Source organism: Pleurodeles waltl, chromosome 3_1 (genome assembly GCF_031143425.1).
Source record: "Pleurodeles waltl isolate 20211129_DDA chromosome 3_1, aPleWal1.hap1.20221129, whole genome shotgun sequence".
Taxonomy (NCBI): Eukaryota; Metazoa; Chordata; class Amphibia; order Caudata; family Salamandridae; genus Pleurodeles; species Pleurodeles waltl.
Window position 1 is genome coordinate 1779041307 of NC_090440.1, and position 25659 is coordinate 1779066965.

The 25659-nt window shown below is 41.0% G+C and overlaps 1 protein-coding gene across 5 annotated transcripts in view; it reads left to right on the top strand.

Annotated features, from left to right (window-relative positions):
• Window positions 1-25136, top strand: part of LOC138285624 (peroxisomal bifunctional enzyme-like) — a 184704-nt gene extending 159568 nt beyond the window's left edge. For all 5 annotated transcript variants that reach the window (XM_069225808.1, XM_069225806.1, XM_069225809.1 and 2 more), the window contains 2 exons: window positions 12998-13351; window positions 23624-25136. In XM_069225808.1, coding sequence (XP_069081909.1) covers window positions 12998-13351; window positions 23624-24894 — 1625 coding nt within the window. In that variant the 3' untranslated portion in view covers window positions 24895-25136. The remainder of the gene's footprint in view (window positions 1-12997; window positions 13352-23623) is intronic.
• The last annotated feature ends 523 nt before the right edge of the window (window positions 25137-25659 follow it).

The window sequence follows — 25659 nt, forward strand, 5'->3', positions numbered from 1 at the left end:
TAGTACCTTTGACCAATCTGTTCGCCCTCTCAGCCATATCATTGGCTTGAGGGTTATATAAGGAAGTACAGGCATGTTGTGCACCACACGACCTAAAAAAAAAAATCCTGCATCTCGTTGGATGTCAGTTGTGTACCGTCGTCAGTTATAATCTTAGAGGGAATACTATCTTCGCAGAAAATCTCTCTCAACAATGTATTTATCGCCTTTGTTATTTCCTTCATGAACTTGACAACTGACCACTTAGTGTGTACGTCCATTATCACCATGACAAATCTCAAGTCACTTTTTAATTCATACATGGGCCAAATAAAATCCATGCATCTGGTGTGCCGTTGTTCCCCAGGGTCAGGAATAATACCCACATCTGATTATGACCCTACTCTTAGTCTTTTTTTTCACTCCTCTTAGATATATCACACTCCTCAGCCCAGTTGTTCATCTGCTTATCCATGCCTGGGCAACACCATTTACATCTTAGTCTTTTCTTAGCTTTGGTTTGACGTTAGTGACTTTCATGAGCCATCTTTATGAGCCTAAGCTTCAATCCCTATGGGGGCACACATTCCTATCCCCTCATTACCACTCCTTCCCTCTAGTATTTTCAGGTAAGGCCTAACAGGTGAAGCTATTGCACTTTCCCTACTGCTACCTCGTTGGATAAATTCCTTTACCTCTTTCTGCACATTGTCAGCATCCATTTCCTCTGTCCAGTCATTCACAGTAATTGCTTTTACTCCCCATGCTTATGCCACATCCTCTACTGAAGCCACTGCTTCTTCACTTTCCTTGGCCTGCACTGCTGGACTGTCAATTTCCTGCCATTCTCTTGATAACCTTGACAAACAATCCACTTGTCGATTCTTCCATCCCTGAATGTATTCTACAGTGTAACACAATTCTTGAAGCCTAGCAACCATTCTAGCTAGGCGCGCAGAACCCTTACCCACACCCCAGGAAGCAAAATCCGTACCAGTAGTTTATGATCTGTTCGCAACATTAACCTTGTTCCTAGCAAGTATGTCCTAAAGTATTCTGCCCTCATGCCGCTGCCAGTGCTTCTAGTTCTATCACCGAGCAGTTTTGCTCTGAGTTTGTCAGAGCCCTGGAAGCAGATGCTTTCAACTTTTTGTGTATTTGTGATAATATGACCCCATAACCGTGGCACTGGCACCCACCATGAGCAATATTTTGAGCCTGGTATCAAAGTGTGTTAATATCCCAGCATTACAGATTTCATCTTTAATACTTTCAGTGGATCTTTGCTGCTCATCCTTCCATTCAAACACAGCTCCTTTTTTAATAATTTCCTCAGACACTCCGTTTTGTCAGAAAATGTATTCACAAATTTTGAGTAATATTCTATTAGTCCTAAAAAGGACTTTAACGTTTCTTTGTCACTAGGTGCTATAACTAATCTTATCGCATTCAATAAGACGTCCTTCGGTCTCACAGCCTGAGCTTATACGTTGTACCCAAATACTCTACTTGATCAACCAAAAACTTGCATTTGTCTTGTCTGAGTGTAAGACTTGCTTCTTTCAATTTATGTGGAGATTGTCTAAGTACAGCATTGTGTTGTTCAGTAGTATCCCCAAATATAAGGATGTCATCTTGGAAGTGCAAGATGTTAGTCATTCCTTTGAATGCCTCATTCATCATCCTTTGGAATAAGCTTGCAGATTAGCATAAACCAAGGGGCATTCTGGTGAATTGGAACGTATCTTCCATCGTAATGAATAGCGTGAATGGTTTGGAGTCCATGTGAAGTCTGATCTGGTGATAAGCATTTTTCAAATCCAACTTTGAAAAATACTTACACCCCAAGCCAAAATTAGTTCATTTATTTTAGGAAGTAGATACGTTTCAAGCACAACATCTTGATTAAGGGATCAAAGGGCTACACAAAATCTATTTCACCCATCTGCCTTTTCGGTAATAACCACCCCAGATATCCACCTTGAAGTGTCTATTGGTTCAATAATGCCTTTTGGCAACATTTCATGTAACATTTCTCTCACTGCCTCCCTTGCCACTAGTGGAATTCGCCTAACTTTATACCGAATTGGAACTGCATCTGGTTTTAATATTATTTTATGAATATATCCCTTCAAGCATCGTAACTCCTCCTGGAAGGGAAATTTCGCTTCATCCAATATGTCCTTTAATGCCATGTCCCAATGACCATCAGCTGATGGGTAGCTCTAGGATTAATAACCAAACGCAAATCGTATTGGTGCATCCAGCCAAGAAATGGTGGACCATTCTTTGACACATACATCTTTTCAGTCGTTTTCCTTGCCTCAAAATGTATGGTGAATTGCATATATCCCACCATATACTTTCCGCTTGATATCCCCCACGGTTGATATCTTTAATTAACAATTAGTTGCCTGGCCAGTGTTCATCAAACAACGCTTGGTAATAATGGTATACATTGAGCCAGAGTCAACCATAAGTTCCTTCCCATTAATGTCAAATTTTGCATTTGGTCTGTGTTGCTTTCCATTCTCACTGTCTGGTGTTACATTCTCCATGCTCAGGATTCTGTCACTGCATGTTCCTTTTATATGTTCCTCTCCTACTGTAGCTACTCTTGTTTTGTTCCCTTTTTCTGAACACAACTGCAAAGTGGCCCCTACGACCACACTTGCAACAGTCTTTATTGTCTGTTCTTGCTTGCACTTGCACTAGATTTTTGAATAGCTGCAATGTCTGAGTCTTTCTCTATGTGAAGATTATGCGCCTTTTCAGCCCTTTTTTCATTTCCTTCATACACCTTTCTGATTGTTCGACTACTTTGGCAATGTCGGTGGCATCCTTCAGCGTGGGGTCTTTTGCCACCCACAAACGTTCCTCCATTTTTTTAACTTCTCCATTGAACAATCAGTTGGTCTCTAATTAGTTCATCAGTCATGTTTCCAAATCTTTACTTCACCGACAATTTTCAGATTGTTGATACAAACTTGTCCACTGATTCGTTTTCTCCTTGAGGTTGGGTATGAAATTTGTATCTAACCATCACTATCTTCACTTCTTTCACAAATCTGATTTCCAACCATTTTTTGCCTCACTATAAACGTCCTGTATTGGATCACCATTCGATTCTGTAGCAACCAGTAAATATTTGAACACATGCTGACCCTCTTTCCCCCAACGTGTTCAACAATAGCCTTTTTCCTTGCTTTTGAAAAGCTTTGACCATCTAATGCCTCAATACAAGTCTCAAACATTTCAGTCCAGTCTTCCCATTCAATAGGTGGCGGCCCTGTTTGTGGAAAAAAGAATGGAAGAGGTGCAGTGGATCCGTGTGTTTCTATTCTTGTAGTAATACACATTAGGGTTTATGTCTAGTATGCGTATGTGAGAAAGTAGCCTCTTTCTAGCCTTGTTACCCCCACTTTTGGCCTGTTTGTGAGTGTATGTCAGGGTGTTTTAACTGTCTCACTGGGATCCTGCTAGCCAGGGCCCAGTGCTCATAGTGAAAACCCTATGTTTTCAGTATGTTTGTTATGTGTCACTGGGATCCTGCTAGCCAGGACCCCAGTGCTCATAAGTTTGTGGCCTATATGTATGTGTTCCCTGTGTGATGCCTAACTGTCTCACTGAGGCTCTGCTAACCAGAACCTCAGTGGTTATGCTCTCTGATTTCTTTCCAAATTGTCACTAATAGGCTAGTGACCAGTTTCACCAATTTACATTGGCATACTGGAACACCCTTATAATTCCCTAGTATATGGTACTGAGGTACCCAGGGTATTGGGGTTCCAGGAGATCCCTATGGCTGCAGCATTTCTTTTGCCACCCATAGGGAGCTCTGACAATTCTTACACAGGTCTGCCATGCAGCCTGAGTGAAATAACGTCCATGATATTTCACAGCCATTTACCACTGCACTTAAGTAACTTATAAGTCACCTATATGTCTAACCTTTACCTGGTAAAGGTTGGGTGCTAAGTTACTTAGTGTGTGGGCACCCTGGCACTAGCCAAGGTGCTCCCACATTGTTCAGGGCAAATTCCCCGGACTTGTGAGTGCGGGGACACCATTTCATGTGTGCACTATACATATGTTACGACATATGTATAGCGTCACAATGGTAACTCCGAACATGGCCATGTAACATGTCTAAGATCATGGAATTGTCACCCCAATGCCATTGTGGCATTGGGGAGACAATTCCATGATCCCCCGAGTCTCTAGCACAGACCAGGGTACTGCCAAACTACCTTTCCTGGGGTTTCACTGCAGCTGCTGCTGCTGCTGCCAACCCCTCAGACAGGTTTCTGCCCTCCTGGGGTCCAGCCAGGCTTGGCCCAGGAAGGCAGAACAAAGTACTTCCTCAGAGAGAGGGTGTTACACCCTCTCCCTTTGGAAAAAGGTGTCAGGGCTGGGGAGGAGTAGCCTCCCCCAGCCTCTGGAAATGCTTTGATGGGCACAGATGGTGCCCATCTCTGCATAAGCCAGTCTACACCGGTTCAGGGATCCCCCAGCCCTGCTCTGGCGCGGAACTGGACAAAGGAAAGGGGAGTGACCACTCCCCTGACCTGCACCTCCCCTGGGAGGTGCCCAGAGCTCCTCCAGTGTGCTCCAGACCTCTGCCATCTTGGAAACAGAGGTGCTGCTGGCACACTGGACTGCTCTGAGTGGCCAGGGCCAGCAGGTGACGTCAGAGACTCCTTCTGATAGGCTCTTACCTGTGTTGCTAGCCTATCCTCCTTCCTAGGTAGCCAAACCTCCTTTTCTGGCTATTTAGGGTCTCTGCTTTGGGGAATTCTTTAGATAACGAATGCAAGAGCTCATCAGAGTTCCTCTGCATCTCTCTCTTCACCTTCTGCCACGGAATCGACCGCTGACTGCTCTGGAAGCCTGCAAAACTGCAACAAAGTAGCAAAGACTACTGCGACCTTGTAACGCTGATCCGGCCGCCTTCTCGACTGTTTTCCTGGTGGTGCATGCTGTGGGGGTAGTCTGCCTCCTCTCTGCACTAGAAGCTCCGAAGAAATCTCCCGTGGGTCGACGGAATCTTCCCCCTGCAACCGCGGGCACCAAAGAACTGCATCACCGGTCCTCTGGGTCTCCTCTCAGCACGACGAGTGAGGTCCCTTGAACTCAGCAACTCTGTCCAAGTGACTCCCACAGTCCAGTGACTCTTCAGTCCAAGTTTGGTGGAAGTAAGTCCTTGCCTCCCCACGCTAGACTGCATTGCTGGGTACCGCATGATTTGCAGCTGCTCCGGCTCCTGGGCACTCTTCCAGGATTTCCTTTGTGCACAGCCAAGCCTGGGTGCCCGGCACTCTAACCTGCAGTGCACGACCTCCTGAGTTGTCCTCCGGCGTCATGGAACCTTCCTTTGTGACTTCGGGTGAGCTCTGGTTCACTCCACTTTGTAGTGCCTGTTCCGGCACTTCTGCGGATGCTGCTTGCTTCTGAGTGGGCTCTCTGTCTTGCTGGACGCCCCCTCTGTCTCCTCACGCAATTGGTGACATCCTGGTCCCTCCTGGGCCACAGCAGCATCCAAAAACCCTAACCGCGACCCTTGCAGCTAGCAAGGCTTGTTTGCGGTCTTTCTGCACGGAAACACCTCTGCAAGCTTCTTCACGACGTGGGACATCCATCCTCCAAAGGGGAAGTTTCTAGCCCTCTTCGTTCTTGCAGAATCCACAGCTTCTACCATCCGTTGGCAGCTTCTTTGCACCAACAGCTGGCATTTCCTGGGCATCTGCCCACTCCCGACTTGATCGTGACTCTTGGACTTGGTCCCCTTGTTCCACAGGTACTCTCGTCTGGAAATCCATTGTTGTTGCATTGCTGGTGTTTGTCTTCCTGGCAGAATTCCCCTATCACGACTTCTGTGCTCTTTGGGGAACTTAGGTGCACTTTGCACCCACTTTTCAGGGTCTTGGGGTGGGCTATTTTTCTAACCCTCACTGTTTTCTTACAGTCCCAGCGACCCTCTACGAGCTCACATAGGTTTGGGGTCCATTCGTGGTTCGCATTCCACTTCTAGAGTATATGGTTTGTGTTGCCCCTATACCTATGTGCTCCCATTGCATTCTATTGTGACTATACATTGTTTGCACTGTTTTCTATTGCTATTACTGCATATTTTGGTATTGTGTACATATATCTTGTGTATATTTGCTATCCTCATACTGAGGGTACTCACTGAGATACTTTGGCATATTGTCATGAAAATAAAGTACCTTTATTTTTAGTATATCTGTGTATTGTGTTTTCTTATGATATTGTGCATATGACACTAGTGGTACTGTAGGAGCTTCACTCGTCTCCTAGTTCAGCCTAAGCTGCTCTGCTAAGCTACCTTTTCTATCAGCCTAAGTGGCTAGACACCCCTCTACACTAATAAGGGATACCTGGGCCTGGTGCAAAGTGTAAGTACCCCTTGGTACCCACTACAAGCCAGTCCAGCCTCCTACAGCGTAGCACTTATTTTCTTTAATTTAAACTTGAAGCTGTGCACTAGTTATTCAGATGTGCGCATCACAGTGGTTTTTGCACTGTTATTTATTTCCTCTATTTTATAATGTTGTGTACACACTTCTAGTTACCGTGAGTCATGCTTGTTTAGAGACTTTGTGAATAGAAGTTAAAAAAAAAAAAATGGCTTGTGTTCAGCCGTCGGCAAAATCCTCATATAAATACACCAAGGCCAAACTAAGATGGCCGTCACATCATGTAGGTAGAGTGTGCACTACGTCAGAATAGAATTCTCCGCACTGTACACAGGGTGAGGTGGATCCCGTGGCATAGAACACACAGCGTACCCAGCGCATGGTTGTACACGCAGCTTGGAATGCTTAGTAAGTTCAAATATCGCGCTACAATTATCTTTCTAAATTAAGTGAAACGCTTGAAAAATCACATATTAGAGCCACATGTAAATGGATTTAGTGGTGCGGTACAGCTACATAAATCAGGTTTGCTCGGACTGCTCCCAGTGGTGGTTGTGTGGCTCTGGCTGGCCTCCTGCGTCACCGTTTTCTTGTGGATGAAGGAATCACAACACTTCTAGTAGTTCTTCAGAAGATTTATTATGCCACATGGAGCAGAGAAGTTATCACTCAGCCAGGCAGCGATCAACTATGGACCCTGGAACGTTACCTGCTCAAGCTACCAGAGCAATTCTCATTCACAATCTAGAATCCTAAACATTCCACATCCTCATAACTTCAAGACCATAGCATGTTGCCCCATCTGCTTATAAAGTCTTGTGTGATTTCATGAAGAGTGCATTGGGAAAGTTATAGTTGCATAGGTGATCATTTGATTTTTTTTTTTTTAGTTTTTGGCTCATAATCCTAATCTCCTGTTCGGACAAATGTAAGGAACTGTATCTTCCTTAAACCCAGATTTGATTTCAGCCTCTAGGTACACCATAATCATGCAAATTTGTGTTTCTTTTTGCTTCATCTTGGCCATAAGGGCATTATGGTTCCTGCAATGACCATAACTGGCTAACGGCTGAAATTTGTTATCATTAGTTGTATTTCCTTACTATATTTGCTAATTACAACTATTGTTTGTTGTTTATGTTGATTTAAAAACTTATAATAATTCTTAATAATATTTATTATTAATATTGTTATTATTAATACTAGTGCTAGTAGTACTAGTAGTCGTATTGTATTTATGAAGTACAACGTTCACCCAGAACTCTGCATTTTAAACTGTTACCTTTACTAGTCAAAATTAATATGCAAGCAACAAAGTTTGATTTTTTTTTTCATGAATTTCCGATTTTGTTTCCTGTTTAAGCCCAATGTGTTGTGAATTACAGAGAATAGCACTATAGTTCTGAAGTCCCTCCGTCTTATGTTTGGATTTGAGGATGATATTTACTGTACTTTCCTGTCAAGAATTTTAGTCCTTGTCCAGTTTTGGGCATGTGCAGGCAGCCTTTTAACTTTTTCTAGATGCATTTGTGATGGTTTAGTGCTCGCAGAGTAGCTGTACAGGAGAACTCCCTCATTCACAAGTGAAAATGAGACTTGTCAGGTGCTTAGTTATCCATCCAAGCCACACCACCCTAGATTCCATTGGTTCTATGGATTTCAGAAATGCCCAGGGTTGGTAGTGTTCACTGGGTGCAACTGAACCCGGACTGAAATGGTGTAGCCAACCCTGTAAAAAGAGAAAGTAATTATGGTGTTTTAGGCATATTTTGTCATTTGCAGGATTTTTTGGGGTAAGTAATTTTGCTAGGATTCATGCATGCAACTGTACTCTCGTATCTAGGTTTTTGATATGCGTAGCGTTGGTATGGGGCCCTTGGTTTCAGATGACCCAGTGCTAAAATACTGTATACTGGGAAATATACCCGTTCAATGGAGGTGAGCTAGTGAAAGACAGAAACCAGTGGAGCTTGCCCATTTTAGTTCTAGACTGCAGCCCCCACTCATGGGACCAGCTTTTCTGCCACAAGAGGAAGACTGGTCCACTAAAAATGAATTATTTGGGATACTTTTTGGGGAACAAAGGTGGTCGGTTTGACCCATTACTAGTATTAGAGACCCAATTGTCATTACTGGTTTATGTATGGAATATGGGTTTTTACCATATCATAAAGACAAACTTGTGAAAATGCTAAACTAATTTATTTTTTTATATCCTTTAAAAACAGTTGAAGGGAGTAGAAAACAATAAATAGAAATTAATGTTCCTAGTCTCATCTCCTCATCAGTTACTGTACCTCACTAACATGCTGCGTTTCCAGTGTAATGCCAATCCTGCCTTAGGTGATTACATAATGTTTTTTTTTAATATAGCTTCTTCTTGTTCTTTTCAGACGCCTGTTAGTTTTATAATTGTCATTTTGTAAGTTGCACTTTACTAATAATCCTAGATCGTTACAAATTCTTGTCAATTATTCCAGTTATGCTTCTAAGTGGCAAATGTTTTATGTAGTACAAAATTACAAATTAAATGCATGTAATGGAAAATTGCACCACATTGATATATCTTTCTTAGAATATCAAGGAAATGTTTGTCTATATTAGCATCAAGATATTACATCTAACTTATAGGCATTATCAGAGACATTTGGCGCCATCTCATGGTAGACAATTCTCAGCATTCTCACTGTGTATTCACACATTCCAAAATTGATTGCTTTCTACGTATTAGACAATAGACCTGATACTACCGGATTCACGTTCAATGAAGAATAAAAAAGGTTCAGCATCTTTATGCACACCAACACAAATTAGTACCAGTACGTTTTGTATTGATCTTTGAATCACTCTGCACTGCAAGTGGAGAATGTTGCCCCCAACTGGTTGTACTTTCATGTCTGGCCATCGCCTAAATATTGCCAGCGAGTGTATCACGATGCCATCAAACTCCTCACATACACTATTGCCATTGCAAGGTCACAGCCATTTCGACACAGTGTTCCCCAAACTGGTTCTTAAACAATGAACACCTTGAAGTGAACAGCATGGCTATTGTTAAATAACAAGCAAAATTAAGTGGGGTATGCTTGTAAAGTCACACAGAACTGCTTGTGTCAGCTAGAGAAGTAGCTTGTAGATTACCACATAAATATAAGCTTAGAGATGGTTTCTCTGCCTTGGTGGAAAACAGCACTTTTATTTGAATTGTGTGAAAAAGTCATGTTGTTTCTATTTATGGCAATAGCATTTAACTGAGCTCTCATACTTTACTAGAGTAATGAACGTCCTTTTTATAAAAGCAACAACTATAGCTGGACATTTGAGATATTCTGGATTGTTTATGTGTTAACCTTCCCCAAGTTTCTCAGTTTCTTAACCATCATCACCCCGGAGAGTCTTAATTTTTTGCTCTTGCAACCTCTTGAAAGTCAAAGCTAAAAAGGAGGTACTTTGCATTCCAGGAAGTGGTGCACTTGTTTCTAGCCCTTTTCAGTCAGGGATAACATATAAGAATTGACCAGATTTTAAACGTCTAGGTCGTATACATCTAACTGGACACAGTGCAAGCATACCAAATAAGATTTCGCCAAGATTATTTCTGTTCATTTTAAGTGACTTAGAAGTTCAGGAAATGCTCTCACTTTTTGATTTGAATTCCCCCCTCCAACACCCCTCAGCCCTAAATCTCACTCCTCTATTTAAGAAAATGTTACACAGATTACATGTTAAATTCCTTTTACATGTATATGGTCTGAGAGTTTCCAATTGTTAAGATTACTTTTTATTGCTTTCAAAAAGATTTATATTGTTTAGGCTTTGACAAACCATTATACTATGAACATCTTTAGTTCATTTCATAAGATCAAAGGCAACTGCTTCTTTCTTTTTTTACAGGGTATTTTTAAGGTCAAGAAATGTAAACCTACCACATACCTTTCCCAAGCAATATTGTATGTTTCCGTGCTAGGGCTGTTGTCAAGTTTACTTACCAATGGTTTTTATTGATGTATTTACAAGTAGTAAACAATTAGGCAATTCTGTCTGTTGTAACAACCCCAAAAAATAACTTCCCTGTTCCTTTCCACCTATAATCCCATCCCCAAACCGACCAGTTGCACAATAAACAACGTTACATTGCACATTAGTATCTCGAGCTTCAGAGGATCCAGAGGGGAGCAGCAGTGCAGGATCAAGCAGTCCCAGTGCTTGTAATGTTTGTTGGCATGTTGTTTCCCGGAATCCCGCATTCAAGTATAAAAGGACAGGGGACTATAGTTTGTGAAAGATCTGTGGTTTGTCCACTTAGTGATATGCAATTTTTTCATGCCCTAGTAGATGCCAGAATTCATGCAGACAAAATTTGTGTGTAGGGGTAGTTGGTTTCCTCCAAAGAGAAAGAATGGAGTGCGTAGCAGTAATGGGGAGTTAGGATATTATTTTGCCTGCAGTGGATTGGAGTGGACAGAATCTTGCTGAGGGTCTTCCAAGGAGGGCACATTCAGGGAGATTTTCTAGGTCTTGGCCTTAGATCTGAGAGATTGCAAGAAAGATAGTGTTTCAAATCTCTCAGGGACATGACCATAGGATGTGCATGAGGGAGCCTATGTCTCCGCATCTGCAACAGCAGGACTCGGAATAGGTGGGATTGATGAAGGGCAGGCAGTGTGGTGTAAGGTGCAAACAAAACAGTATTTTATAGAGGATCTTCCTGCCATGGGCATGGTGGGCAAAATTGGTGGCGTTTGAAGGGGGCGAGATGCTTGAGGAATTTCTGAAATGGGGTAGGTGCTCTTGTTATATGAGCTTTGAAACTGCTAATCGAGATCCAGTGCCAGATCTGGAGCGAGTGTAAGTGCATGGACTTCGGAATCCCATATTCATTTTCTTGAGCACCCACGGGACCTCATCCAGAGGTCTGGCTGCTAGGTTTTGATCTATGAAGCATCCATTGTTTAGCCATTCCGCTCTTAGCCATTCTATTTTAATACCCTTTACAGTTTTAGGAAAGATTAAGACATACCTTTTTTTCATAACCTGTCTCCTTCCACAATATGAGCCTCAGGTAACTGTCTGGTAACGGTCTGCAGCTCTTCTGCTTTAACTTATCTTTTTTTCTACCCATTCTTTCCACATCGTCTTCCCAAACCCTGTAGTGCTGGGAAGCCCAGTGATGCGTAGCTGTGCGCTTTAGAAATCTGGTGAACAGGAAAAGCGTACTTGAAACACCCGGTAGTAATGTAGTAAATGTAGGATTCCCAGCCGCCCTTCGTAGGGTGTATTATGCAAGTCTTGAAGGTCAGTATCGCATGCTTCTCTTCCCAAATATACGACATATAGGCAGTATGGAGGCGAGCAGTACCCTCCCTGCTAATAGAAAGAGGCATCACTTTGAACAAGTACAATATATGCGGTAGGAAGGTCATTTTATGGGCTGCAATGTGTCCAGCCCACAAAAGGGAGAGATTTTATCAGGCCACCAGTGAGGACTTACTCTCTCACAGGAGGAGTTGATTTTGTTGCAAGTGGAGAGGGATGATGCCAGGAAAATGTCCAAGAATTTGATAGAGTTTGTGGTCCAACAAAATTGCATTGTCTTGGACAACGAGTCTGCCAAGCGATTCCCTTCAACCAAAATTAAGTATTGGATTTGGTCCTGTTTATCTATAGGCTGGTGACTGCTTGGAATACCTTGAGGAGAGGGATCAAGGCATGACGTGAGTGCTGGGGCTCCATGAGTGTGAATAGAATATCAGCAGCAAAAGCTGACACTTTAAAGGTATTGCTGTCAAGTTTAGAACAGCTTTCATGCAAAGTTCTGTTTTCTAAGATTTCTGCACTCCCACCTGTTCAGCCTTGCACTGCTGTTCATTGAGTTAAAATTAGAAATCATCATCCAAAATAGAGATAGGCTTAAGGGGTGTACATTGCTCTTCCTCATAGGTTTGTATCACGAAGCCTCCTGCTGTACATGTTTTACCAATCAGATGCCCCTTCTTTCCTTTGAGATTTTGAGTTATTGAGTGCCCCATGGTTGTAATTTAGAACAGAGGGAAAACCTGGGCAGCTGTTCTGCAACAGTACTCAAGTGGGAGATAGTCTGGATGCACAAAAGGGTCAAGGGTCCACATATACAAGTACAGGTAAATAATATGTGTTAGACATGTTTTAATCATTCTAATGTGTATGAGAAATGTTTTCCTTGCTAGATAGAGCCTATTGATGGTGTTATGTCTTTTCGTTAGCTACATGTGATCATGTTATTGGATTTGGAATAAGGAGTTTCCTGATAAAGTTCCTGATACACTTTATTCTCTGTGAATCTTTTGATAAGAATTCATTAACACTTCTAGGTGATTTGGCCATTCCCAGCTCAGTTCTCCAGTCTTCTGGGGTCAGTAAATTAAGTAACCATTAAACCACGTAATAGATGTGCTCATGGGTGGTAGAAATGCAGTATGACACTTGCTGTTGGCATGAATGAAGTCAATCAAGCAAGTTCATTAATTATAGCAGATAAAAAAATATTTTTTAAGTATATGCATTCATTGTTTATTCACCTTGATACTATTTGTCCTTTGCAGGCAAGCCACTAGAATCTCGCAGACTGTGCACAAAGCCTATCCAGTGTCCGCCAAACATGGAAACTATTTTTAATGATTCAAAAATTAAATTGAAGAAGCTGTTCCATGGAGCCATATCTCATCAACTTTGTGTTGAAGCAATCCGAGCTGCAGTGCAACTGCCATTTGCTGAAGGAATTTTGAAAGAAAGAGAATTGTTGTTTAGTATCTTTAACTCAGAACAGGCCAGAGATCAGGCAAAAGCCCGCCAGTATGCCTTCTTTGCAGAGAGAAGAGTAACTAAATGGACTACACCTTCAGGAGCTAACTGGAAATCTGCCTCACCTCATCCTATTGGAGTAGCTGCAGTGATAGGTAAATAGTTTTGAAGTGCACCGCACTGTAATGATAAACACACGCACACACACACACACACACACACTCCCTCTCACACACTGAAAACAATAAAGGTTAAAGTTATGTTATAGTTATTTATGGCAATATGATCTTCGTTTACATTAAAATCTCAGAAATTCACTGAAAAAAGAAAGCTTAAAGTGACTTTGTGTAATAAAGAAGTCCTCAATAATTACAATTCCTGTGGATTCTTTATTAGGAAATATCCTATCCACATAAGCAGGTCCGATGAGCTTCAATACCTCCAGCCGCTTCCTTCTCCACCCACTCCAGTCTCCCTGAGGAATGTAGAATCCTCTTACATTCTAACCCTCCAATGGTGCAATACATTCCATCTTTCCAGCTCCACACACCTTCCCCCCCAAAGAATATTATGAATAATACTGAACAAGAAAACTATAAACCTCACTGCAAAATATGATAATAAGAGAACAATAATAAAAACAAGAATAAATAAGAAAATTCGGAAAGTTAGGAGACTTTCTTCTTGGAGATCACAACGTGATTGAGATTCCATATCCTTCCATCATTAATTTTGACAGCATTTCTGAACAGTTTGGTGACTACAAAAGGACCCAAAAATGTACTCCCACTCTTGCTAAGGATGGGTTTCTTAATCAAAACCATCTCCAACATTCACACTGACAGTACTTGCGCACTTCCTTTTGTCAAAATACACTTTCCTTTTTTCTATGCGTACTTTTTCACACTCTGTCATATCCTCTCTCATCAGACCAGGAAAGAGTGTTATTTTTATCCCAGGACACCCATCCAGGAGCTAACACAGTGTTTCCCTTTCTACCTCTGAACAATTCAAAAGGGACTGCTCCGGTGGTGGATTGTGGGGTAAATCTATATGCCACAAGAACATTTTTTAAATCTTCCTTCCAATTCCTCCCAGCTGCTAATTCTAGTTGCACACATTCTTTCACACACTTGTTAAATCTCTCTACAGTCCCATTCCCTTCAGGATGATACAAGGAACACAATTTATGCTTGATCCCCAATCTCCTAAAGCATTCTTCCATTTCTTTGGAAATAAATTGCGGACCATTATCAGTCAAAATAGAATTCGGTAACCCTTCTTGAGAGAAAATTTCTTCTAACAGCCCAATTATTCTCCCTGTTTCAAAGCTGCTGACAATCCCAATTTCAGCTCACCCGGAGAACTGATCCATCAAAACCAAAATGTAACTGCTTTCACCTTTCGCATGAATAGGTCCTACAATGTCCATTGCAACTACATCCCAAGGTCTGCTAGGCAAATCCCTGACACACATAGATGGAACTCTTGTTTTATATATCTTGTCACTATTACAGCAATCAGGGCATTGCCTAACTTCCCTCTCGATACTCAAATCCATTCCTGGCCACCAATAGTTGAGACGGATTCTGGCTTTTGTTTTGCTCATACCTTGGTGTCCAGCATGTCCCAACTGAATAATTCTGTCTGTCAAAAAACTCGGAATTACTAATCTCACTCCGCGCAACAATAATCCATTAGACACAGATAATTCATCTCTTACCTTCCAGAACCCTCTAAATGCTTCATCATTCTTCATCTCAGAATCCCAATAATTTCTGAGTGAATGACATACACGTTGCAACACAGAATCATCGGCAACAGCTCTTACCCACTTGTCTTGTTCAATAATTCCTTCCGTTACCCTACACACACTGAATTAATCTTCTTGAATCATGTCCAAATTTTTCTCCGACTCAGAAGTAAGTCTTGATAAGCAATCAGCAGTTTTGTTACAAATCCCTGGCACATAAAATATTTTGAAATCATAATCTTGAAGGTTCACAACCCATCTACTGATCCTACTCGAGATCAAGTCAAGTCCCTTTTTCATAAAGACTTCCACAAGAGGCTTGTGGTCAGTGTAAACATGGAATTCTCTTCCCCAAACGAAATTCCTGAATTTTTTGATAGCCCAAACTACAGGTAAAGCTTCTCTCTCAATAGCTGAATAGTAGATCTCTGCTTCTCGAAACGTCTGTAAATTGTACACTACTGGTTTAAACCCATCACCATCAGACTTTTGTAACAAAACAGTTCCCAAACCTTTAGTGCAGGCATCCATCATGATCACACACAAATTTCTTGGGTCAAAAGATTTCAAACTTTCCACGGTGGACAACTCCTCTTTAATACTTTCAAACTCCCTTTCCACACATCATCCCACAAAAATTCAACCCCTTTCCTTAGTAACTTACGCATATGTTCCATTTTGGAAGCAAAGTTAGGCAAGAATTTAGCATGGAACTCCACCATCCCTAGAAAGGACAACAGTTCTTTTTTTTCTGGAGGATGCACACTTAAAATATTTCTGACTAGCTCTTACTTTGGAAACAATCCGGTAGAGGTGATTTTATGACTGAGGTATTCAATTTCCGCCTTTCCGAAAGAACATTTCTTTAACTTATGTGTCAAACCATGATCTCTCATAATGGTCAATACTTTTTTCACTCTCTCCTCATGTTCCTCCTGTGTCTGAGCATAAACTAAAATATCATCCTGGAAATACTTTATTCCTGGTTCGGAGCCAAATAAATTGTACATCAAAAGCTGGAACACTGAGGCAGCTGACACCAACCCGAAAGGCATCCTAACAAATCTAAAGGTCCCAAACGGCATGATAAAATTAGTATAGTCCCTCGAGTCGACATGCAAGACAACCTGATGGTATGCTGAGGCTAAATCTAATGTGCTAAAATACTTTGCACCATGTAATAAAGACACCATTTCAGTTATATTTGGTGAAGGAAACTGGTCTCTAATGACACACTTGTTGAGGTTTCTCAAATCCACACACAACCTGATCTCACCAGAGGATTTATGTGCAACAACAATCGGAGAAACCCATTCAGAGGACTCCACCGGTTCAATTATTCCTTCATTGCACAATCTCCGTATCTCTTTTTCTACATCATCCTTCATTGATATAGGAATGGGTCGTACCTTGGACACTACTGGCACAGCCCCTTCCTTAATTTTAATGCGATGCACATATTTTACAAGCATCCCAATTTGTCACTGAATACATCCTTGAACTCACGAACAAAATCAGGTAAAGGTTTAACTTTCTCTTTCTCCTCCTTCCCAGAGACCTCACATACATCTCTCAACTTTTGGACAAAGTCATTCTTAACCATAACTGGTGTGGGGCTATTGGGATCCAAAATAACTTTCAGTTCCTTTTGGTGTGGCCAACTCAAAACACTGTCACCCTTCACTGGTACATACATTTTCCCCAAAATGGTATTAGTTTTGAAGGTAATTTCGGATTCTAAATAGCCGCTCAGTTCTATAACTTGTCCACCATAGGCCCCAAGAATCACATCGGGATTTTTCAGCACAACACTTTGACTTAAATGCTTGTCAAATGTATCATTGGACAATAATGTCAACCATGCCCCAGAGTCAAACAAGACTTCACTTTCAATCCCACCAGTAGTCACAAAATCTTTAGGATGTTTCTTCCTCTTTTCCTGTGTATCAACCGTTAAAATGCAATCTTCCACTAGTCTCACAGAAGGAGAATTTTTGTTTGACCTGCAGCACTTCGCAAAGTGTCCCCGTTTGTTGCACAACTTACAAGTTACATTAACAGCTGGACACTTTTTGTAAGAGGCATAATGTCCAAGATTTCCACAACGGAAACACTTAGGCCCTCATTATGACCTTGGCGGGCAGCTTCAGCCGCCTGCCAAGATCTGACCGCCGAGCGGCTGCCAGTTCGGCCGCACTCCCGCCGCGGTCATTTTGAGATCTCCGCTGGGTTGCAGGGCCGGCTCCAAATGGAGCCGGCGGTGTTGCGGCCGTGCGCGCTTTTCACTGTCTGCTATGCAGACAGTGAAAAGCTGCACTGGGCCCTGTCAGGGGGCCCCTGCACTGCCCATGCCAGTGGCATGAGCAGTGCAGGGGACCCCAGGGGCCCCGTGACTCCCCGTATCGCCAGCCTTTTCCTGGCGGTTCAAACCACTAGGAAAAAGGAAATGGCTGGCGGTCGGGGACTCGTAATCCCCTGGGCAGCGCTGCTGGATTATCACCGCCGGGGCAAATTTGGCGGGAAACCGCCGGCCCCGGTAGTGCGACCGCGGCGCAACTGCCGTGGTTGTAATGAGCTTGGAAGCACCGCCAGCCTGTTGGCGGTGCTTCCGTCAAAACAGCTCTGGCGGTCTTGGACTGCCAGAGTTGTAATGACCGCCTCAGTGTCTTTGAATTTAGACCTCTGAATTTGATTGTTTGCCGTCTTCTTTTTCTCCTTCACCATCTTTGTACACATCTTGTTGCTCATTTTTCTCTATTATCTTGTTGACAGCAGGACTTCTGTTCCTCTCCAATTCCTCTACACAAGCCAGAGTGTGCTCAACACCTTTAGCTATCGTCACGACTTCTTGTAGAGAAGGATCATCTTTGCTCCAAAGTTCCTGTCTGATTTTGTCACTGGAGCATTTCAACATAAACTGATCTCTTATACGTTCCTCAAGAGTTGCTCCAAACTTGCATGTAGCTGCTATTTTCCTTAAGGCTGTAATATAATCCTCAATAGATTCACCAGGTTTTTGTTCTCTCCTCCCAAAATGATAACGTTCTAGGATCGTGCTGATTTTTGGTAAGTAATGCAAGTCTAACTTTTTCAAACAGAGTTCAAATTCATTCAAATCAGCTCCATCATCCTCAGGCTCTGGTAGAGTTTCAAAAACTTCTTGCCCCTCACTTCCCAAACAATGCATGAGCAGAGAAGTTTTCCTTTCGTTAGATACGTTTGTGCCACACACTCTTGTATAATGCAAAAAATATTTTTTCCATTTAGACCAGATTATTGGTGCTTCACCTGGGATCGCTAAAAAGAAAGGAGGGGGAGGTATGTTCTGCATGGCTCAGATATAGTTAAGAACTTCCAACCAAACCGTCCTCAATAATTACAATTCCTGTGGATTCTTTATTAGGAAATATCTCATCCACATAAGCAGGTCCGATGAGCTTCAATACCTCCAACCGCTTCCTTCTCCACCCACTCCAGTCTCCCTGAGCAATGTAGAATCCTCTTACATTCTAACCCTCTAATGATGCAATACATTCCATCTTTCCAGCTACCACACTTTGTAATTAGGTTTTGAAATTACATAAGAACTGAAAAATAAATTACATCTTTGATGGCATGACTGGTGACACCTCAAATGACATCATCTTTACTACTGTTACTCACATTACTCCGTAAGACCTTACATCATTTTATAAAAGAAAGTTATTAATAAAGAGCCTTTAGTAATATTCACCATAGAGTTAAAGCTTGTGTATGTGTGAGTGCATAGAATGGAAATGTTTCTGATAATGGGTGAACCAACAGGAGTAGCTGGCGCTACTTGTCATTTACCCACTATGTTTCAGATGCTACTGATGGTGCACTTAAAAGAGGATCACCCTCTACTTCTTAATCTCAGTGACTAGTCACTGATAGTCAAATACAAATATGTAAGGCACACATCCAACAAGTCCATTTGAGATAATGTCCATATCTTTATTCCATGATTCCACCACAATTGTGCATATCCTTATTCTTCAAATCTTGAATTGCCAGTCAATTGGTATTCCGTCATAACCAAAGTTCACCAACATCCATGCTTGCCAACACGTGTTTCGTCAGAGGTGTACCCCATGACTTCCTCAGGGCTGTAATTGATATATATATTCAAATTAACCATACAAACCAGATCTAACCCTACATTAGTCCGCAAAAATATAATTTGTGCTCATCCTTCATGCAAGGAGTGGGAAATATATTTTGTGGCAATTCCTGCCACCTTCTAAATAAAAATAATATCTTGTGAGATTTGTGTATTCCACAAGTACTCAATTGACACGCTATTAATTGGAAACATGTGCACAACAATCTTCATGCAGTTACAATAAGGAGATTACAAAAATTACCAGACATTTTTAAATAGACAACTTCATACTTATTCCATAATTTACCAATAGTTCGCCACCATTTTATGACCAAAATCAGTTTGACTTATAATGTTGCTGTATTGATCTATTTACATGACAGCCTGGTCCCCCAATGTGCAAACATACAAAAAATATATAAAATATAATAGGTGTTTACGAAAAAGTGACAAGCAAATATAAAAATTATGTGAGACCAAAAGAGGAAACCCTTCACCTCACAATCAGTACCTGGTAAATCTAAGTTTCATCTCTCTTACATTATTTCAACAATTTCTGTTGAATTCCAATCGAGAGTATCTAAAATAAATTGATGTAAATAAATAACACCATAAACCATTTAACCTTTGAAATTGAAGTCTCCCATTTATAAAAAAGTTCAGAGCCATCTTATCCATGTGCTCCCTCTAAGTCTTCGTATAAGCACCATCTATCACTGGAAGATCCTTAAATTCCAATAACCTTTATTTGTTGTACATGCCTTGCTCAGTAAATCAATAAAGACTATGCAGCTCCCAATGCACCGCTTCGAAATTGCGGAAATCACCGCAAACATAAATCAGCTCAAAGTCAAAGGCGTAACTCCACCTGGGTTGATACCCGGGAAACCTCCTGAGTATCTTCATATATAACAATATGTTTTACGATTCTAGAATCATAACTTGGGAAGCCCGCAATTTCAAACAAAGCAAGAGAACCCGCTTACCACATTGCCGCTGTGTGTTTTGAACGGCGCAAGTACGCGTAGTAACCTTATTGCGGTCCGGTAATTGTTGTCCCTTATTTGTTTCCTCCTTCAGCCATTGCGATAGAAATAGGACTAACCATTAATGCTACCGATCGTTTGCCATATTATGATTCAATCCTACCTTACAAACGTAATATACCACTCCTCAATTTTGCCAGAAATACTCGTTAAAAACTCTGAAATAAATCAAATAGCAATTCACTCTATATTTGCTAAATTAGAACTTGTCAATCTGACTAATTCTAAAATTGTTTTTCAGTGCAAAAGATAACCATATATTTACATTTCTTTGTATTGTATAATCAGTTAAATATGTATATTTGCACCTTGGTACCCAGGACCACCTGTGATCACATCAGAACCTTCAAGCAATTTCAATTATATTGAAAAACATAAAGGTAATAGACATGTTAAAGGACAGTTATAAAATGAACATCAACACAATCAATTACCCAAAAAGTATTCCAATTCTGAGTCAGTATTCAAACCTTTTTCAACTGCTCGTAATCTCATGATCCACATTGCCTCCCTCCTCCTCAATTGCAGTTCTCTGTTACCACCCCTAGGGTCTACCGGTACATGTTCAATGCCAAAAAATCTTACATTTCTCTTAACATTGATTTTATCACATGTTCTTAAGTGTTGCACTATAGGATATCTCTCATCCTCCTGTTTTATCGCCCGCAAATGTTCCCCAATTTTAACTTTCAAGGGGCGAATGGTACTTCCCACATAGGAACTTTCACACTTACACGATATTATGTAAACCACATACGATGTCAGACAAGTAATATTTGATAGTATCTTGAATTCATGACCGTCATGTTCCAAAAATTCCTTCTTAGCATGCCAGGCCCAATTGCGGACCCCGCACTGACCATATTTATAGAATCCCCTACTGTGCTCCATTAACCAATTCCCTGTGTTCACTCCACGATAATAACTAGCACTTAGAAAGTTCTTCAATGACCTCAATTTGCCATATGTTATCTCGGGCCTGTTTGTAATAAAGTCCGCTAAAGTCTCATCCATGACACTTTAATGTATGTAATGATTTGGTATGTGCTTCTGTAATACTTTAGAGTATTGATTGCCATATATGACACTCTTAAAAACGCCGTGGTAGGTGCTACCATTGACGTATAAAGTGCTTTAAAAGGTTGGGACAGGGCTAACACAAAATATCTCCTTTGGTTTTCCTGCATTGCACATTGCATTTGAAAACTTTGTATCACAATTGATTCTTTTTATATGTCTTGATTTTAAAGCATTGATTCCCGTCCATGACAAATTGAATGTATGTAATGATTTGGTAGGGGCTTCTGTTGGAGTTTAGAATATTGATTGGCACATGTGACACTCTTGAGACATGGATTGTCATGGCAGGTGCTACCACGGACATATAAATTGTTTTAAAAGGCACATTGCACTTTCTACAAACCTGTATTGCACTTTCAGTGAAATTGCATTTGAATGCATGGTATCACAGCTCGCTCTTTTTATATATTTGTTTTAACGAGCTGTACTGGAAATACTTCTTATGTGTTGTGATGATATTGTGAAGACCTTAACTAATCATATAATAAACTACTACGGCAACAAGAAGCTAACAGCTTAAGCTGTGCAAACTCTATTAAGACTAGAGTTTCTTCTTGAGGGGAAACATTTGCTAATTGAGCTGTGCTAATGCCATGTACTCAGCCCTCAAACACAAAAACTCTTGTCTGCTTGCCTATCAAACAGAACGAGAAATGAGTACCCTATTCTGCCTCCATTGCCTCCAGCAGAGTTTATGTGAGCCTCTGCCTCGCTTATAAGTATGTTTGATGGGCAATCCAGGCCCACCTTGCACACAAATCCCTCTGTTCTGGCTCTGACTGATTTCTTAATATGCACTCTCAGATCCCTTGGAATCCATTGACCATAGATACTCTATTGTTTTAAGGCTTTGAAGAACCAATCTAGGCATCTTTTGATGATCTGGAACATGGTTTTGATTATGTACTCTTTGCACTTCGTGCTTCAAAATGTAACTGCCATAAAGCTTTTCAGTATAAAGTTCAGTTTATTTGCCTTCTGTTCCATGATAAATGTGAATTCGAATATGAGTTATGGCTGTGTGATATTGACCTAAAAGCCATTACTTTTTTATAGTAATGATATTCATGCCCCATCTACTGGTTGGAAATGTATATAACTTTTGTTCTGATATCTTACGTTTTGAGTCAATAGACCCTGCAGATATAAAAATATTTGTCTAGAAGACTGCAATATTCCCATTCATGAAATCTTCTGGGAATATCAGCAAAATCCATACCTTTTGTGGTAATGGTGAGACACTCTCTCCTTACTGGAACTAAACTTGAAACATATTAGTTCTTTATCCCGTAGGTTGCGCCATACTAAAGTTGAAGACTGAAAGTCACTGAGCCCATCTGCATCATCTTTCCGCTAGGTGAAACCCATTCTGAAATGCATCTTCATTGATATCATTTGAGTGATAATATTTTGGCGATTCATTGAGCTGTAAAGTGGAAACATGCCTCAATGATATTGAAGGCCATATCTCTAACTGTCCACACACCTGTTTTCAAGGTGTTGGGCTGTCTAAAGGGCACACACTTAGCCCTCAATTTATCCATGTTAGTGGATGAGCTGCAGCCAGCACAGCTCAGAAACACTGAGGAATAGTTTTAGTGTATTTAAACTGGCACCCCGCTATACTCTATGCCATCAAACACGTCTACGATACAGCCTCTGAATCCTTGGGCTTGAAGGGGACTGTGCAGCCAAGCCAATAGAGTGAAAGAATTTATGGAAGTAGACTGAATATTTTATTTTATGAAACTTTTGATTTCAAGTTTTGAAGGAAAATAACTTTACAACAAGGTTGTTTGCATAGTTTGTGCTAGAGCATAACATACATTCTTATAGAACACTTCGAACCTATTTGCTCCTCACACAATTGAGACAGAAATCTTCCATTTGTTATAGGAAAAGTAACACACATTGTGTTGATCTTATCAACCTAGAGCCCTGTACACTCTCTTAACACGTAGTTTCCTTTTCTCCCAGAGGCAAAGACATTCATTTGAATAAGACCATCAGTCGCCGTCTTGGTACAAAGTGCATTATTATACGACCCTACATTTGTGTCTGTGGAGGTTGATGAATTGTGATAGCAAATCATGGTCTTTTGAAACTTTTGCAATTGTTGTTGCTTTTTATTTTTTAGAAATGGTACATTGCTGTAGCTGAAATTTTATTGCTGATATGCTTGCGTCTAACAGAAATAAACTATAATATAATTTAATTAAATTGGCATCATCTACACAGGAAGGGTGCCAAAAGCTAGGAGCACTTGAGTGAAAAACTTGTAGGGACTAACAGTATTAGGAGGTGAGTAAAATAAGGCATCTTTTACTGTTCTTGATTGAATTTAACTCAGCTATAAGTACCATGGTGACAAACACAGTTTATAATAATATGGGCTGATCTTAAAACATTCTCTTTTTTCCCCTAGGCCTGGGAACTATGGGCCGGGGTATTGTCGTATGCCTAGCAAAGGCTCAAATTCAAGTAATTGCTGTTGAACAAGATGGAAAACAACTTGAGATGGGCAGAAAAGCTGTGACAAAAATCTTGGAGCGTGAGACTTTGACAATGCAGCAACGTGGACTTGCCCTGATGTCAGACAGTTTTGGCTCTATTACATTCACCTTAGACTTTAATTCATTGAAAAATGCAGACTTAGTTATTGAAGCAGTATATGAGAACATGGCATTAAAGAAAGAAATATTCAAACAGTTGTCATCAATTTGCATGCCTGAAGCATTCTTATGTACGAATACCTCTGGATTAAATATTGATGAAATTGCTTCAGTCACAGGCAGACCCCATCTTGTAATTGGCACACACTTTTTCTCCCCAGCACACATTATGAAACTGTTAGAAGTTGTCCGTGGCTATCATTCGTCTCCCACTACCATTTCCACAGTCATTAACCTATCAAAAGTCTTAGGAAAAATAGGAGTAGTTGTTGGTAATTGCCCATCATTTGTTGGAAATCGAATGATGGGACCATACCTCCATCAGGCTATCTTTCTCTTGGAAGATGGTTGTTATCCAGAGGAAGTTGATAAAGTTCTAGAAGAATTTGGCTTAGCTATGGGTCCCTTCAGGATGTCAGATCTTGTAGGTCTCGATGTAGGCTGGAGATCTCGTATGGAAAGTGGTCTGACTGGACCAAAGTTATTGCCTGGGGCACTGGTCCGTCAACGTGAAGGAAAAAGGTACAGCCCTCTACCTGATATACTATGTGAGAAAGGAAGGTTTGGACAGAAAACTGGCCGTGGATGGTACCAGTATGAAACTGTAGGTGGCAGGAATGCAGTGCCTGATCCATGGGTTCAGAATTTTTTACATGACTACAGAAAAGCTCATACAATTAAGCAAAAACCTACGAGCCAAAATGAAATTTTGGAATGGTGTCTCTACCCTCTTATCAACGAGGGCTTTAATGTGTTAGAGGAAGAAATAGCTTCAGGGCCCGAAGACATTGATGTGATCTACAACAATGGTTATGGGTGGCCTAGGCACATGGGTGGTCCTATGTTCTATGCTTCCATGGTTGGGTTACCAAAAGTGCTGACTAAACTAGAAGTATTTTATGAAAACAACCCAGACATCCCTAGCTTGAAGCCAAGTGGTTTATTGAAAAAACTTGTAAAACAAGGAAGCCCCCCACTGAAAGAATGGAGATCACAACTTGGATACCAGAACAGCAAGCTGTGAGTTATCAAGACCGTTATATTCTTAAAAGTGAGTAGACTTCCATGAAATCCTCATCCAAACACTTTTAAAGCCAAAGCAGAATAATGCTATAACCTGATATTTGCCCAAACACTGCCACACTATGGTTATCATTCTGTCGGACTCTCAAAAGCTCAGCAGTTATTTAATCATTGAAGTTTAAAATCCATGTATTCATTTGCAATTATGTAAAGCTTATGTAGTAATAGATGTTTTAACCTAAAGATGTGCCTTTTGTTTTACTTTAACGCATGAAATGGGCCTGGGAATCTTGAATTGTTTTGATGCTGTTTATTGATGAATCTTGGACAGCTAATTCTTCAACTCACTTTCTGTTTTCGAGATTCAGTCTACTGCGCTTGAAGTCTTGATCAGTTTATTCATCTGCTTATATATTTGGTTATATTTTCTACAGCCTCTTTTTCTTCACTCTTGTTTCCTCTACCATCTCTTTTGTGATCTCTGCAAATATTAATATGTTTATAACCCTGCATTGTCCTGGCTGCTCCACAGCGCATTCTTCAATTGACTCTTTGTTTCGAGAAGCAATGCGCTGTGCTCTCAAAGTTGGACTGCTGGAACTTACTTATAACTCACAACAGTGACCCCCCTCGCCACACTAAGGGGGTCATTATGACCCCGGCGGTCGGTGGTAATATGGCGGTAAGTACTGCCAACAGGCTGGTGCTACTTATCGTCATATTATAACATTGGCGGGTTGGCTGAAGCCAACCCACCAATGTACCA